This window comes from Anoplopoma fimbria, chromosome 3, assembly GCF_027596085.1.
Source record: "Anoplopoma fimbria isolate UVic2021 breed Golden Eagle Sablefish chromosome 3, Afim_UVic_2022, whole genome shotgun sequence".
Taxonomy (NCBI): domain Eukaryota; kingdom Metazoa; phylum Chordata; class Actinopteri; order Perciformes; family Anoplopomatidae; genus Anoplopoma; species Anoplopoma fimbria.
This window is the reverse complement of record NC_072451.1, coordinates 26,279,954-26,297,916: the sequence shown is the minus strand read 5'-3', so window position 1 is coordinate 26,297,916 and position 17,963 is coordinate 26,279,954. Positions and strand designations below refer to the sequence as shown.

At 36.2% G+C, this 17,963-nt stretch overlaps 1 protein-coding gene across 1 annotated transcript; it reads right to left on the bottom strand.

Moving 5' to 3' along the window:
• Positions 1-17,631, bottom strand: LOC129113622 (macrophage mannose receptor 1-like). Its single transcript, XM_054626030.1, has 31 exons — positions 17,491-17,631; positions 16,162-16,518; positions 15,596-15,766; positions 15,313-15,468; positions 14,598-14,708; positions 13,377-13,514; positions 13,075-13,251; positions 12,264-12,418; positions 11,535-11,648; positions 11,190-11,305; positions 10,934-11,082; positions 10,649-10,848; positions 9,940-10,055; positions 9,517-9,589; positions 9,246-9,399; positions 8,468-8,506; positions 7,761-7,924; positions 7,568-7,629; positions 7,089-7,189; positions 6,800-6,942; positions 5,914-6,019; positions 5,555-5,682; positions 5,420-5,464; positions 5,211-5,313; positions 4,731-4,960; positions 4,308-4,473; positions 3,134-3,298; positions 2,903-3,019; positions 2,422-2,577; positions 1,925-1,957; positions 1-1,708 (listed from the first exon to the last, which is right to left on the bottom strand). Exons 1-31 carry the CDS (start codon positions 17,585-17,587, stop codon positions 1,461-1,463), a joined length of 4,290 nt encoding a protein of 1,429 aa, XP_054482005.1. The 5' UTR covers positions 17,588-17,631; the 3' UTR covers positions 1-1,460.
• Positions 17,632-17,963: the final 332 nt, after the last annotated feature.

Sequence of the window (17,963 nt, the reverse complement as noted above, 5' to 3'; positions counted from 1 at the left end):
CTACACAAATTAAGTTTAATAATGGCCCAACCTGACAGACGGAAACAAAAATGAGCATTGGCTGTTACAACTGCTCGTACTTTCTGTGTAGTTTATCATTATGGAAGACAACCAACACAGCATTTGGGAAGCTACATGTCAATAATGGTCATGTCACAATTTTTTTAACTTGCCTTTACTCACAAATGCTTTGTTCACAAGGGTGACAAAAGCAACACATTACCCAAGCCCGGCCGGCTACATTGTTTGGCGAGTCACTGTTGAAGTTTTGCTCAAGTGGTTGTTGACGAAACAAAAACACATGAATGGTTGAAGCTTCACCGCGACAATTGTCCATTAATTCAGTACAAAACCAGACCTAAACAGGAAAGTATTCCAGAGGAGTATTCGATGAAAGTAAATTGTAACGTTATATGTTCAAATGTAATGTTGTTAAATTAAGTTTTGGTCAGAAACTTGATAAATTCGGTTGTTTGAAATAGATGTTTCATAGCAACATATACAGATATTGAAGAGGGAATTATGAATTATTTAACTTCCTAACATTAGCTCGAAGAAGCTTATCATACATCATTAAAGTAAGACAAGATTTTCTTTATTAATAAAAAAAATGCAATCATTTATATCTTAATCATTTGAATGTTTTTGTTTTGATGCAAATCACCACTAAACATGACTTAAACAAAGTAATAGTTGATGGTAAAAGTAAATATTTTAGTTAATTGGCTAGAGGCTTAAAATACATGGGCAGAAGTGAGATGAACTGAATTAAATCTTTATCTTATTGGATAAAACAGATGTTGATAAACTGAATAATTTGTGTTGAAAATAGGTGAAGAATCACATTATATTGCAATGTTTAATATCGCAATACTAAATATATCACAAAATTCTTAAAATCGCAATAATATTTTATTGCGACTAATGTATAAAGCTTATATCGTATTGTGGGGATTTTGGTGATTCCCACATCAAGTGGCTACTTTTTGGACAGCTACAAAAAGAGGATGATGGGAGGTTAATTAATCCCTTGTGTTCTTAAATTTCTTAAGATATAACTCATTTTAATTATCTTTGGTGCCAAGTATAATGTTCATTTAACAATGACAGGCAGTGATATTTCTTTTACACATTTCAAGAGTACAAGCAATGAACAGCATCTAGTGAGCATAACGTGTAACAATTATATACATTCAATCATAGATATAAAGACAAAATCAAACACCAATCATTCCCACTGAGACATCCTAGAGCCTAAATTGTTCTGTTCCTTGAGGTCAGGTATCACCAACTCCATTGAAACTCACACTTAGTGACATATTGTTAAATACCTGAATATACCTTTACTATATACCATAGTAAAAAAACAAAAAACAAAGCTAAAACACGAATGAAGCATCAAAGTGTGATACATCAGTCTGGGATACAGTACAGTACATGTCCCGCTAGATTCTGCTAAATCACAGAGTTATAATTGGCTCAGGATTTTCTACTTCTGCATTCTCTATCAGTTTATTGGTATCCACCACATCGGGCTGGGTTCGTTCACTGTCGAAGTAGAGTGGATTGTCAAAGGTGGGTAAACGACGAGGAGACTTCTTGTAGAGGAAGAATGCAACAACAATCAGCGTAGAAGTGATAGTAATGATCAGCACAACTATCAAACTCGTGTGGACGCGACTGCGAGGATCCTGACCTCCGTGAGGTTCTGCACAAGCAAGTAGATGTTGATCAGTCAAAACAATTTAAAATTAAATGTAGCTTTAAATATAATTTATAATCCTTTTAATTACATTTCAATAAAACATTTTTGATAAAAACTGTCAATGTTGCATTACATGTAAAAAAAATAATTAATTAGCAATATTATTATTAAAGAATTCATATACTACCCAATTTAAAGAGATACAAAGGTGTAACTTACCAGCTTTTCCTGATCCTTGATCACTGGGCATCACTGTTTAAAGAGAAGGGGAAAAGAAGGAAAAACTGCTCAGATATATCATCCTTTTTAAGAAATACTTCCAGGTCTTATTTCCCCTAGAGGGACAGCACTGACTCCTGTCATTCCCCAGTCTACCTATGAAATTATTGTATTAATATTTTAGCAGGATATACATAAAGTAACACGTAAAATAACAGAGTCACAACAGATGATCTGAGGCTGGATGTTGAGTTTATGGCAGTCGATTATTGTTGCTTGGAAACAACCCCCGTAATAACAAACAGTTCAAATCATAAAGTTGTGTGATAATAGGAAGTTCTTCTCTTTGTTTTATTAGTTTTTTAGGAAAATTGACCTTTAACAGAGGCTTTAGTATGGCTCCCTCTTACTCCAAAGGTTTTTTGCACAATAAACATGTGTTTGGAGAACTTATGAAAACACCATATATTTAAACTACATGGGAGTGATGATCTTACCTTTGGGTGTTTTACAGATGTATGCTCTGTCGTGCCATCTGCGACCTGTCCTCCAAGTCCCATCTATGGTTTCGAACTGTCCATAGTCATTATCAGGCTCATCTATAGCCCAGTTATTGTAGTCCATGACTGTTTTATCCAACCACTTCCATTCCCCTAGGGCCAAACAGAAAATTGATGTTATACTATTTATTTGTAATGCAAACCTGGCGGCCCTGCCAGCACTAATCATCGGGGGATTTTTAAAAAATTCCCGATGATTTTATGTATTTTTTAAGTTGTGATAAAATGTGTTCTACAACTAGCAAACTACTTGTGCATAGGTTGTGTACATAACGTGTGTGACGGCGACTATGACTTTATAGCTGTGAACGTAGCAGTGCAGTGTGTGTACTGTTTATTTGTGGGTGAATAAACGTGTCTGTTTACAAGGAAACCCCGCAGGTCACCTTATAAGTACAGGAAAATAGTGTATTCATACCTGTATGAGTTTTGAACAGGCCAACCCAGAAAGCGCTGTGGCTATCTTGAAATATTTCCACATTGCTTTTGATGAATTGTTGCTCAGAAGGATCTTCAATGCTAGCCAGGATTCCACCTTCACAACAAAAAACAGTCTGGTTGTAACAATACTAACCACTTACTACCAGTTGCTATTTATTACACCATTCACTTGATCTACTCTAGATCTAAAATTGTAAGTGTCTCTTACCATGCCTGACACAGCTAATAGCTGCATCTGCCCATTCAATTTCATCGGTTATAAACAAATAACAATAACCCTTAAACGGCAGCCAGGTATAACTCTGGTGGTACTCCTCATTCGTCTCTTGAGGGCAAATCCCTGGAAAGATGGTGGACTCTATAGGTGGCAAAACTGTGAGTGACAGAGACATTGATTAGGTTATCAACTACTTACTAATTATTCAATGCAGTGAACTTAAAACCTCAAACTGTCATTGTAATAACCCGCTTTGATCCAATGCAACAGTATTGCATCTGAGTGAATTGACATTTTTCACAAAGTCAGTGCTGAATGAAAGTTGTGGAAATCCAAAACTGGTAGGTATAAAGTTGAAAAAAGCATTTTACACAAATGGAGTGTGCATGTGAAATGTCCACTTAATTCAGTAAAACAGAATTGATGTATTCCTCAAATATGGAGATTTTCTTTTTTGTTACACTGAAGGATTAAGTATTTTTTCATGTCTCTTTCTATAGCTGAATAAACCGTTTAAAATACAACTGGATTATCTGAAAACTGGATTTCCACTAAACTGACTGTTGCAATATCGCTTCTAGCTATCAGTGATTGCATCGAATGCAGTGCAGCTAAACAGTACTCAGCAAAGAAGAAATGATACGCCATCTTTGATTTTAGACTCACCTGAGTCCCATCAAAGTCTCTCTTCTTTGTAATACTTGATGCAGTGTTTTGAAAAGCCAATATATGCTTTACAATGTTTAAGGCAATTTAGAAACTGTGAACCATGACATATTCAGTCCATCATAAAACACTGACAACTTCAATTTGACTAAGTAAAATGTCATGTTTAGTATTTATCTTTGTCACAATCCTTTAAAAACTAAATTCAAGGGATTCAAGATTATTGTTTATGTTACAATAAATAACTATCCCTGGAATATACCCAGTATCTGTCGGGCTATAGTTCAGTCATATGGAACAACATGAACATATTACCTATTGTACACTCATGGATCACAGCTAAGTTAACAAGCTAACATCTGACACACCATATGCCAAAGACAGAAGCAAAATAAAATATATTATAGCATTTACTGTATGATCACTTAAACCTACAGAAGTTGACACTCAGCATGACTTGTGGATTGTATTCATTTTCGTTGCCTGCTAACGAACGCACCTGACGACTGCATGCAAACACTGTTCATGGTCCGATTGCAGAAAGCAGTCTTCCACTTTCCATCCACATCAAGGTACACACAAGGTCGGTCTCTGCTCGGTTCACCTTCAGCCCAGTTGGCAGAGTGCATGTGCCAGCCATCAATATACTTAAAATAACCGTATATCTGAAAGCAAGAATGGATCAAGTCAACATTTGAATTCAGCATGCATTGCATTGAACCACAGAGCAAATCTTCAGCTGTCTTGTGGGATTGTAAGTCATGTGTCATTGTGAAAAGCTAAGCATTTGTAGTAAATTAGTCAAGCGTAATTCTTGATTAGTATCTGACTGAAGGATTTTCTCCCTGGAACTAGCAGGTAGTTTTTTGTTTTTTTTGTGCTTGAGTACAGTACTTCCACCAACTGAAAAGGCAGCCTGCACCTGTTTGTTCAGTCCAATCCAAAGAGGAGCTTTGAGATTCAAAGCCATCAGCTCGACATAGGCTTGGGTCCACTCATTTCTTAGGCTGGCCAGGTTGGCATTTTCACCTTCACAGTGTTTCTTTGCATCATCCCAGGTCAGATTATTAGTTGCAACCTTGATACTGTCATTCCCCAGAGTTACATAGATGTTAGAAACCGCTGGCTCTGTTTGAGGCTGGATATGTGGGTCTGTCGAGAGAAGAGATAATTGTTTTTAATTCATTTTTTTGTATTTTTCTTAACAAACAACTTTATTGTCACAGGAACTACAGGTTAAAATTATGGCTTACAGTTTTCCAAACCATTTTTACGCTACTACATGGAATGCAAACTAAGGTTTGAACAGAATGGAACTGTTCTTTAATGTAAGACATTCTTTATTGAATGATTTGTTTTTTTGCCTCAGATCATTTCTAAAAGAGAGAGAGGATGAACTCACCAAGATCTCTAAGACAGACAAATCCATTGGTGTCATTGCAGGACTTAATCAACCATTTACCGGTGCCAAAGGTAGGACTGTTGTTCATCATAACACATTCGTCCTGGTGATGCACATAAAGAGGGGTTAGAATTACAAAATCTTTTCAATGGGACATCAAAGTCTAGAACTGTCATATTTTACTTTAAAGTCAGTCTTGGATATGTTACCTCATTCCATCTTTGATAAAAGGTACCCTGACGACGTCGATGTTTCTAGAGTGGAACAAGAAAAACAATAATTTCAACTTTTTTTATTTCTAATAAACGCCGACTTAACACTAAGCTAAGATTTTGTGTACTTACAGAATAGCCCCAGTTGGTGTATCGCCTTGCTTTCCCATCAGCCCAGTAAAACCCATCTTGTTTTAAAGAACTTAAACCAATCCACAGGTCTGTAGTTGCTATTTCAGCCATTTTTGTTGTCAGAAATGCTGTAGTAGAAATGAATACATTTTCATCTTTTTTCCGCCTAATTTTGGCAAATTCTCCAACATAATATTTAAAAATGTTTAATTTAAAGTACATTCATCATTTTTCAAAATATATTTTTGGTGTTGTTTTCAAGGTCAAGAATGAACTTTCACATTTTCCATTTACATTATACACACGATTATGTATGATAAAAATTATTATTGAAAGTATATATAAACAGTGGGACAAACCTTGCACACGCCTTGTGGGAATTGAAACCAAATTTCCTCCCATGGTAATGCACTGTCTCATGGCTTCTTCCCAGGTGGCCTGCCGGTTACTAATGACACTGTAACACTACAAACGAGAAATTAAATCGTGATTTTTCAATCTACAACCAACACTAGCCTTCTTTGTGTGTCTGTATGTCTTCTACCAAACTCTGTATTTATAGTTCATTCTTTGTTCTAGCCCTAAAACCACTGTAACCTACTTATATTTATAAGAGAACTAGACTGTTTTTACATTGCGTGAGGAATGCATGATTGTTGCATAAAAGCTATAGAAAAATACCATATTTGTGTTGTTTCTTCTGATAATGTTAGCTACATTTTTTTCTCTTTTGAGCAATTTGAAAAGTTTTTTCAGATCTTTAGTCTTTTCTTCAATTACCTTGTGTGTTCATTTTCGTTGTATATTTTTATATCGATATGCACTTGAAAAACATGTTACTTAAAAACACATGTTAAACAAATATGTTTTACATGTATGTGAAATTCTGAAAAAACTAATATAAATACATCCCATGTAAAACACACATATTGTTTATTCCATCATGCCATTTATGCATGAAGGATTTCCAAATTAAACTATTACTAGCCTGTTTCTGCACCACCAGTACAACCAATAGTTGCAACACCTTATTAAATATGGGCATTGTATATGTGTAAAAAAAAAAAAGGACATGTGGTGTGGCTCAGATATTGAATAACAGTTTTGTAAAACACACCTGGACAAATCCACTCAGTCCCAAAGGCTTTTTATTGGGAGCCAATGTCATCTTGTTTATCAGACCAAATTGTCAAGAACTGTCATTTTAGAAATGGTAGTGTACGTTTTACACTGAAGATTTCTGACCTTTGAGTCAAACTTGGTCCACTTGAGTGGGCAGCCGCCTTTAGGAGGAACTGTGGGGGCTGCAGTGGAGTTGACAGATGCTGAGATTCTTCGTTTACAAATGAACTGGTTCTCCTTGCCACAATTACAGGTACTCCAGAAGCCTGTAAGTACAGTGGAGATACAATGATTAACATTTCACCAGGAACAGTTTTTACATTTTTTATATAGAGTAGCATATTGATCTTGAACAGCTTATCGAGGGTTCATATTTGTTTAATTTGTCATTCGTCAGTTTGCAATTACTCACCCATATAGTAAGACATAATAACACAGTTCTGACTAATGGAATTAGAATTTGGTTGATTTTCATCCCATCTTTGTAACCCCACTGGAGAACCATCCATCCACCTTAAAGCACAAATAGGTTAAGTTGAATTATGATGTTTAATCAGTGTTCAGTAATTGCTTCACATTAAACCTTAATCCAAATAGTTGCTGTTCTGCATTAATGGTAAATAAACAGAGAACAAATTAAATATAGAGGGGACGATAAATGTGACCTGACAATTTAAAAAACAACATTAAAAATCAAGAAAACTGCTTATAAAGTCAAACTGAAGCATTAAATTAGTTTAAAATCAGTACCAGATATACTTAAAAATAATAAAATACTTATAAACTATATCTATATCTAAACTATAACTTAAATTCAAATTAGGATAATTTTTTTATCTACATTTATTAAGTGTGAGGTGGACATATTGAAAGAAGTGCCATAGTACTCACCAAAATGACCCATCAAGATCCACCGACAAACCAATATAAAATGACCCATAGACTCTTGAAATCTGTGAACACATACACATCATTTCACACACAAGCTTTAAAACCTACTTTTTCTAGTTAGTAAACTGCCCTTCAATATGAATAAAAGTTGAATTGTTTTTTAGCAAACCCAAAAAAAACAAAAAAAAACTACCTGTTTCCATATGAAGACATTTTCCCCTTTACTGCTGATGGATACCAGATCACCATGCCTCTGCTGACAGAAGTGACGAGCATCCTCCATGGACATTGTGTTTTGGTTTATGAAGTACTGATTCCCTTTCCACACAAGCCAACCATCTGCAGTGGTGTTATAGTCTGCAAAGGTTTTAGAAACATATTAGTAAATGTCTTTTTGTTCGAGTAAATCGAGTAAATCTTTTACAGCTTAATGTCTGTCAAACGAAAGGTTACACATCATCAAAGTGAACGATTTTCAATGGTAGTGTTGCTTTTTTGTTTGGTTTCGTTTGAAGATGTATTAGTCTGGTCAAGTGGACCAATAAAATCCTGTATGTAACTTATCTGACTTATGGAAAAGTGTTTTTAAAATGCTAGATTAATTATTTCATTTAAAAAGCTGTATATGACTCTTCAAAGCATTTCTTTGTTTATATTTCACTTAGATTTGTTCAGTTCTGATTTAGCAAAACATATAAAACAGTCAATTGTAAGTATATCGTGATACTTTTGATAGCTGCTCATGAATATAGTAATTTCATATCAGGGAAATTGTAAGCGACTACTCAAAAACGTGACGTGAAGTAATACCCGGTCTAACCAGCCTTTGTTAGTTTCCCAATATGTTTAATTTGATGTTTTTACCACCCTGTGTGTGTGTGTTTGTGTGTGTTAACTTACCCACCACAGTATTATTTGGAGGTAGTTTTGGAGTCACTCCTGTAAGACCACAAACAAGTGTCAATGTAGAGAGAACACAATCACATCTGCCACTCTGTCCTCTACGTTGAGTTCAATCTCTTTTTCTGGGAGATAATGTAAATCAGAAAGGGGAGAATGGCAGGACCACGGGCATTGATTTGACCACTCGTGCTGTCAGTCACTATGGAGAACAGTATCTAAAAAATGACTTGCCAAAGTGAGCAAAATTAGTTTGATTCAAAAATATACAAGACGTAAACTCCTTCTTTTGTTTTCATTAGTTTCATTATCAGTATTTGATAACCTGACCTTATGTTACAAGTATTTGCTTTTTAAGTTTTATAAAGGTGTGCATTGTAGAAAACATACCAAAGGATAACGTGCTGACTCTCAGCGAGGAGGTAAACATCTATATAACTGTGTATGGACAGTGTGGGGTTTGTAGTTCTTTTTATACATAATCCCTAAAATTTTAAATAATGCAGCAAGGCCATGATCTAAGATATATAGAATGTCAATATCGACCAGTAAACATATAGACTTGACTGGGAAAGTCAGCCACCTGATTAGTCATACAACCAAGCATTGAGTGATAAAGATATGTCTTGTGGGAAGTTTTGCAGCATGGAGGAAGCCAATCGAAGTATTAAATATCATAAATGTACAACTTGTTTTTTCCTGGATGAACATTAAAAATATTTTTTGTCTTCAGAAGAGACAAACAATAAGCCTTCAGTACACATTTTTGCAACTGTACCTGCTTGGATCTGACACAGCCAGTCATTGTAAGCCTCACAATTCACATCGTTCCAAGACCCAGTATCATCCCTGTGATACATTTGGAATTCAGCACAAGATTCGTCATTGTTATGATTGTTTGGCTCTCCTTCCTGCCAGTGCTGAAAGTTTACCTGCGAACAGAACGACACAACAAACAATATTGTTATTTATGTATACAATTACAAAAAAACAGGATTGAATAATGTGGGATCAGATTAGTTGTAAAAAGTGGAGCACAGTTAACTAACCGGGGATCCATCACTCCATGCATAACCAGAGCTCGTGTCAGGAATATTAAGTCCAATCCAGGCTTTCCCATATCTGCTGAACACAAGGCTGTATGAATGATTCATCAATCTCGTTATTTAAGCATGTTGTTGCCCTGCAGAGGCAGGACGTAACTGAAATGAGAAACACCTCAAAGTAGTACTCAAGTTAGGTCTCAATAGTAGAGTAAATATGTTATTCTATATCATTTTCTTTTATATGTTCAATGTGAGTATGAAATTTAAAATATAGACTTGCTTCTCAGTAATCCACTCCTGTGCCCCTGTATGCCAGTATTAGCGATTTTGAATCCTTTTACATACAGAGGGATCTAATACTATTTTATCTACACTGGTGTCTAGTCCTGCAGCTTTAAGTCAGAGTTGTATTTAACCAGCTCATACCTTCCCACATGTAGTTCAGCCGGACTGTGGATGCTGAGCAGGTCTCCTCCGATGGCCCTGCAGAAATCCCTGGCCTCATACCAGGTCTTCTCATTTGCCCGAGGCCCTGTGAAAAACTTGAACACAAGAGTGGAACACCTGATTAAAGTAGACAAGATATGTACAGCAGTAGTGAAGATTACTTGAATAGACTTTTATTTATTTTGACCAGAAGTGTATATCATTATGAGAGAAAGTGACCTATTTCTAAGCCTACAATAAAAAAAAATTCTGTCCAATTTGGAGCAGCAGAAACGGGTTATAAGCAGAACACTGACAAATGATTACCTTTTGAATGGAACTTCTGATTATGTATACATCCAGCAGTTATGGATTAACTTTATCATTCATTTGGCATGATGCATGTTCCTATCTACCTGGCCAAGTCTGATTGAGCTCTGTTTTTGCTCTTTACCATCTTTTTTAGGCACTAACCCTTTCACTATGCTCACTAGCAAGTCACTAACTATGTCTGTTTGTCGTTTGCGACTGGACATAGCACTAGTTAAATAAGTTAAATAATATTATATTTACATAATAAAGACAAAATATGTAGAAATTAGAGCATATGTACAGTATGTAATGGTGATGTTGACAGGACACTGGTCTTGTTTAGTTGGTTTAGCAGTAGTTTTGATTGTGTTAAGCTGAGCTTAACCTCTGGTCGTACCCTAGAGCAGACAGGTCTTGTTCCCACTTGAGTCCATTGGTCCTCACACTTGGGAGGGGGTTGAGTCGGTGGTGCAACAGTTAAAACGGCCCCCTCTGCCAGGTGTTTACAGATGTATTTCTCCTTGTTGGTACAGGGCAGCAGATCCCAGAGTCCGGCCAAAATCCCTGTTGCCATGGCAACACAGCCTCGTTCGAAACCTTCAGTTGTTTAGGATAAAAAAAAAATTGTGTGATACTGTTTGTGCCCTCTATTTTAAAGATGGAATTGTATCTCTCTCCATACCTGGCATTCCAGTGTTCCAGTGAGTAAACGTCACTGAATCTGTGTTGGTCCACACAAATTGATCAATGTTTTTCTGATTTGAGAGGCCAAACCAGAAGTATTTCTCAGGTCTCAAACCCACCAAGCTGGCAAGGAAGGCGTTGTCCCGCCTGGAAATATTTAAAATAGATTTTCTTGTCTCATCATAGGAAACACTCTGTATTGTACTTCCACACACAGTTCTATCATGGCTAATAAAAACATGAAGTGTTTTTACCCGTTTGAAACATCAGCTAAGTAGGAACCTGAGCTCTTGCAGTCCTCGTTAGCATCATCAAACGTCTTTGTCTCTGTTCCCACGAAGTAGCAGTAGGAGCCATGTTTTCTCCACCCCTGTAGGAAACCGAGCACTGTTTAGAGCTCGGTAGTTGTGATTGTAAAATGAAATATATACATTTTGTACATAAAAGACATTTATCTGCAGTGTGTGACATGGCTGAACGTGATATTAAACCAGTCACTTTTCATTGTCAGTTTCCAGGTTATAATAGTGCACTTTGGTTAGCCAGATGTTTATGGAGATCATACACTTTTTTCATAGATTACATGTACATGTACTCACAGCTTTGCAGCCTATATCCACATCTACTTCATCCCCGGTGCTTTCAGTGGCACTCTGCTTCATACAGATAAAGCCAAGTTTCTCTTCACACGAGCGATCGGCCCAGTTCCCATTCTGCAAGAAAAAAAAACAACACTTGAAAAGATTTGTATACTTGTAGATTGAATGTGCTGGATGGGTGGATAGGATAAACTTATATTCATAATGATTTCTGTTTTGGTAATATTTGGGTTAAAAAAAACTATGAGAGTAATAATAGAAAATTAAAGATAAAAGGGAAATTGTTCACAGACTACTGATTTGTACTTGGACTGTTGAGTGCTTTATTTCTAGTGGTTTCGTGTCTCCACTATGTTTTATTTTATTAATCTAATTTATCTGATTTCCCAATGTGACACAAACCGTGATAAATATCTGTGAGTTTTTATGAGTAATCATTACCACTTGTAAATGTAGTTTCTAGCTACCAAAATTTGGAACTAAGAAAAAAAATCAATGAATCCAACAAAAAGTCTTGATTTAGTTTTTGCGCTCAAGTTAAAATCAAATCTGCACATGTACATTTAAGGCAGTTCAGTATTTCTTGCACAAATCAAAAGGGGCTATTCTTCGGAATGGATACAACCGAGATGTAAGTTGAAACTCTCCCTATGTATGATGTATTTAGATATGCATGTATAATATAAGAAGGTTAAACTATATGTGCACCATCATGCAAGGTGTCCTTACCTCTCCTCTGATGAGAACACAGTCATCTGCATCGGTGGAGAAAGCTGGTTTCCCAAACTCCCAGCTGGTGAAGCTGACAGTAGAGTGGTCGCTCCAGTCAAACAGACCTTCTGTCTGTATGTCGTTCAGTCCAATCCAAAGCTCATCAGTGGGTGCTGTAGACATGGTCAGGGAGGAATGTGGCTCATGTCAACCAGTGGCTAAAATGTCATGATAATAAATATCTACACATTGAAATTAATTGAGCTATTGGTACCATGTGAACATTGGTAAACATGGACAATTGTAGACATTAAATCTGTCAGTAAGTATTGTCTAAATTCTACTTTATGACGGAACATTGTATGAGTATATTGGATTAACTTATGTATTTGTTTATTCAATATAGTGCATTTTACCATATCCCATAAATATTTACTTCTGTAAATTCCCTAAAAAGATTAAAACAAATGGAAAACATAGAAAGAAATTAATTAATTTCCAATTTTGAGATTGATTCATGTTAGGGTGATTTGAATATGATTAAGAAAAGTCCCTTTTTATTCATTGAGTGTGCTTGGAAAAGTAAGGAATCTCACTAATAAATAACTAATACACCTTACTGTATTTCTTAGACTTGCAGTAGTGTAGAACACCATTTATGATGTTCACAGATTTAAGTCTGATTACACGACTCCTACCTTCCTATTCTGACTTGTTGATCTCTTTGGATTCTCATATTGAATGTAAATAAGATTCATGTTTTAAAATCAGTCCACTGCAGAAACAAACAGAAGGTTGGACTGTTTTGGTGTCTATTTTCATCACGTACCAAATCCAAGTTGCGAGATGACAAAGCTTTGGTCCTCCACATTGCGGATGCTCACTAAGTCCCCGCCCTCTTTGCGGCACTCTTTCTGAGCACCATGCCATGTTTGAACATTACGTTGAAGGTGAAAGCAGTGGCCATTGTAGGGAATCCAAGGGGTTGAACAAAAACCCTGCTCAACTGATGATGAAAAGAACAAAGGGTAAATTGTATTTATTGACTGAAATTATACGGTGAACGTGTCGCATAGAGAAAGAATACAGTAGCCAAAAAAAGGTAGAATAGAGTAGAATATGTTTCTGTACTTTGTGGAGGAGATGGCGGGGGCCCGTCTTTGTAGCATATGTAGCCCTGTTTCTTGACGCAAGATGAGCTTTGCCAAGTTTGGTCCCCAGCAGAGTCAGAAAATGCACAGTTGTGCCCCGGATTAGGAGTTGGGTGTCCTAAAACAAGATGATTTAAATTGAGATTCCTCCCGACCTTGTGCAGATCCACATACATCACATCCTTGAGAGTTTTCACAACAGTTATAAAACTTATAACACATGTTTCGATAATGTAAAATCTTTTGTTGGATTTGTAGTGAAAAATGAATAGATAAACTAAGACAACCTGGTTTCCTTCTATCTACAGTAAAACCATTAGGTATAACATATCACTGAATTGAATGCAATGCAAACAATGAATTAAAAGGAGGATTGGTTGGATCTAGATCTAATTCAGGCCTTAAAATGTAGAATCAAACAGATTGAAAAACTAATTATGATTGATGAAAAGAAAAATGTAGTTGTTTATATTGGTTTGCCTTGTTTAAAAAAATGCATTAACGCCTGCGTTAACTGATGTTTGGTCACATGGGGGCAGCAGCAACAAGCTGTAAACACAACCCGGTTTAAGACTATGCACACAGTTGCTTATTTACACACACAGCAGATACCAAGCAACATCATTTATATGTGGCCGCGTTTGTGACCAGTTGATGAAGGAGGTAAGTCAAATATTAACTCTCTTTTAGCTCTGTTTTTGGTCTCCACCAACTCTTAAGTCTCTTTAGCTTCTAAATGCTCCACTATGTTCAGCAGCTAGTTTGCTAACATTGTCTGTTTGGTTCTGGGCAGAAAGCCAACTGTTGGTTTTCAGAACTTTATATCTAAAAACTCCCTGTGTCTGGAAACAATGCTTGTGAGTGCCATTAGAGTATACCATAACATGAAAGCTTCAGGCTCTGAAACCAAATCAATGAGCCGAAAACAGACACTGAAGTCCTTCAAAGAGCTTGAGGGAAACCTAAAAGCCAAGCGATCATTTTCTGTGGTTTCATCACTATGAGCGACCCACATTCAAACAGACAGGGATCCATTGTTAATATGAAAATACTGACTATAGCCGCTTTAAGCTTTTAAGGTGAATTACCATCCTTGAAGACCAGGTGAAGTTAAGCAAACTCAGCAAACTTTTTCTTTACTTGTTAATAACCTTCTGTTTTGCTGTAGTCTTATATGGTCATTGCTTTAGGGAAGACTTACCTGTACTCCATCTAATATAACGCAAGGGCTTCCTATCGGACCACTGCCAGCCATGTTCTGGGTCCAGGACCAGCCCGATCCAAAGTTTCTGTTTCCCTGTTCCCATTAGCGCTGTGATTATTTGTGTTTAAGTGGTTGAGAGGGGGGGAAAGGAAAAGGACAGAGTAAAGAAATTGTTCCTCTTTTCCACATTGTTCCTCTTTTTAATTGCTTCAAAACAAGTCAGCAGAAAGACAGAATTAGCAGCACAAAGAAATAAAACAAATGCAGGTGAACACACAAGATGAACCATGTTGTTACCGATATATCCGTTTGGTCCATTGGTGCAAGAAGTAACAGTCGTAGTCATTTTCCCGTTTTTGAAACTAAATCAGAGCTACAACCCTTTTCTATTTTCCATTAAATAATATAATTTCAGTTAGGTTGGATTTCAAAAAGGCTAAATTCAAATGTTATATAGGACACTTTTTGGTTTGTTTAGTATCAAATTAACTGCATCTTTATCATATTGTTTTCTTTCTTAGGATATATGCATTAAACATCAGTTTAAATAGCAATTCATAAAAATGGGGCATAAAGAAGAGGAAGTATAACATAATAATTAAAACATTTTTTTAGTTATATCAAAACATTTAACTCATGCAATATAAGCGATTTCTGATAATATCTTCATAAACTAATCCCTCTATGTTGGGTCAGTTTCAGTACATCTTACCTGAGACAAAAGCCTGCTGGTGAGGATCGGTGATGCTGATCAGAGAGGCACCCTGCTGTTTGCAGCTGGCGTCGGCCTGAGCCCAGGTCAGCACCGACTGAGTGTTGAGCTGGAAAAACGCTCCAGTGACAGGGTTCTTCGCCCAGTTGTCTGTGGCTGTGCATCAATACAGCAAAATGGAAAACTAAGTCTGTTAGTCATTTAAACAACAGTGTATAACTCAATATTGCATGCTTTGTGTTAGTGCTGGCATGTGGGATAAAGTCTTAAACTCAGTACTCACAAGTAGTAGGGCAGTATCCCCACTGCTCATGTTCATACTTTGTGTTAACCGCACACCAAAGGCGCTTTACTGAAGAGTCGTACGTCGTGCAGTCTCCAAACCACCGGTCTTTGTAGAGGAAGGGAAGCGCGCAGATCCTACCAAAGGCGTTCCCTTCAATGGTATAAAGCTCTAGAAACGAGAGAAAAAAAAAGAGGTTGTTCACTTTAAATCATTTTGATTCAATTCAGTTTATTTTGTAGAGCCCAGAATCACAAATTACAAATTTGCCTCAGAGGGCTTTACAATCTGTGCACATGCTGATGATAATAATAATAATGATGATTCTGCAAAGATGTATTCTTTTGCCAATTGTTTTGGGGCAGATCAAACCATTGTTTCATCATCATCATCATCATCATCATCATCATCATCATCATCATCATCATCATCATCATCATCATCATTTCTTCACTACTGTGAGGAGGCATTACTCTACTTGAGCATACGTCGCCTGACATGCTTGATAAATCCCAGTGCAATCGTGCGTGTTTGCTGACGTATTGTGTCCAGTTGTAATACTGTACCTCTGTATGTTCTGGAACAAGCACCGCTGGATGTCCCTGTGATTGTGAGCTCGTTATTCGGCCCCACAGTTCTGGAGAGGGCAACTGATTCGTCCGGTTTGACTTCAATGTAGAACTGTGTGTCTTTGAGAGCCAGCATGGTTTCATTCTTGCATTCCCACCTTTGGAGCTCACTAGTGCTGTCACAGTCGTAGAGGCTTACTTCACTGCCCACACTTTTGCCCTGAGCTCCAAGGCACTTTCTGCTTGAGATCACAAAAAGACGATCACCGGTTGTCCAGCGCATTTCAAGGCAGCGTGTGGATCTTCTCAGCAAACACAAACCAGTGGCTTTGTTAGTGATTGAGAATGGAGAATCTAAAGAGAGAGAAAAAGATGTACAAGAATCAATTTAAATCATGATGCACACATTATATTTGCATATATATGTGTGCATGTATGTATATATATTTATATATATGTGTGTATATATATGTATTTATGTATATAAATATGAGTATATTTATGTATGTATATATGTATGTGTATATATATATGTATATGAATGTGTATATATATATATATGTGTATATGTGTATATATATGTATGTATATATATTTGTATGTATATATATGTTTATGTATGTATATATATATGAGTATATATATATGTGTGTATGTATGTATATATTTGTATATATAAATGTATATATTTATGTATAATGTATGTATATATGTTTGTGTATATATATTTTATGTATGTGTATATATGTGTGTATTTGTGTATAAATATATATTTGTGTATAAATGTATATATTTGTATATATATGTATAGATGTGTATATTTGTATATATATATATATATATGTGTGTATATATATATATATACATATATATATACATACATACACATATGTATATATATACATATATATACACACACACACACACACATGAGACATCTAATTTCATATGTATGTTTTTTATGTTATTTTCATCTGAAGCTTCTTTCCTTTTTATCTTCAAAACTGTGTTGGACTAGATATGCACTCAAAGCATCCTTCACACTCAGTCTGTTGCTGTAGTGGTTTAAGTTCTTGGTTAAACCCAAATGTACAATTTTAAAAGCATTTTGTTTGTAAGAAATGAATGTATAATCATCATTTCAAAATACTCTAAAAGTTTTAATTGCATTACATGTGGAGTTAATGAGAATCCAAATAACTTCCAATACAACCAATATTCAGTAAAACAAATGAATGAAGATAGCTGATCTTTGCATCAGTACCAAAATATATTTGACTAATAGATACAGACATACACATACAAAAAATTTAGTGCATACTGTACCATTCTTCGTTGAACATGTTGGGATAAAGAGCACAAAGGCTGCTAGAGCTATCCTCTGGGTGAGCATTCTTCTGATAAGTCTCAGAGCAGAAGGCATCTTCCACGCATTGCAAGTAGAGGACTTATGAGCATGAACATAAAAAGGAGGGAATCTTAATACGACTGACACCGTCTTTTTTTCCTTCTCATTGAGAAAGTCTCATGTTTCAGATTGCCACATTTCAGCATTTTGCTACTGGTAAAAAGGGGGGTTGGGACACAAAAACATACTCACACACACACACACACACACACACACACACACACACACACACACACACACACACACACACACACACACACACACACACACACATTTTGCTTGCATGGATGTCACACCCCCGAAATGGCAAAAAAAAGCTCCATTCACTCCCTGTCCAGGAACAAAATGATGTGTAAGAGATTCTCACCAAACATGACTCATGAGTCTACGG

Excerpts from the sequence above, each read along its gene's own strand:
- LOC129113622 (XM_054626030.1), bottom strand. The coding sequence starts at position 17,587 with ATGCCTTCTGCTCTGAGACTTATCAGAAGAATGCTCACCCAGAGGATA. Across the intron at positions 15,469-15,595 it reads GGGATACTGCCCTACTACTT|CCACAGACAACTGGGCGAAG; the intron begins GTGAGTACTGAG and ends ATTGATGCACAG. Across the intron at positions 9,400-9,516 it reads CATGGAGTGATGGATCCCCG|GTAAACTTTCAGCACTGGCA; the intron begins GTTAGTTAACTG and ends TTCTGTTCGCAG.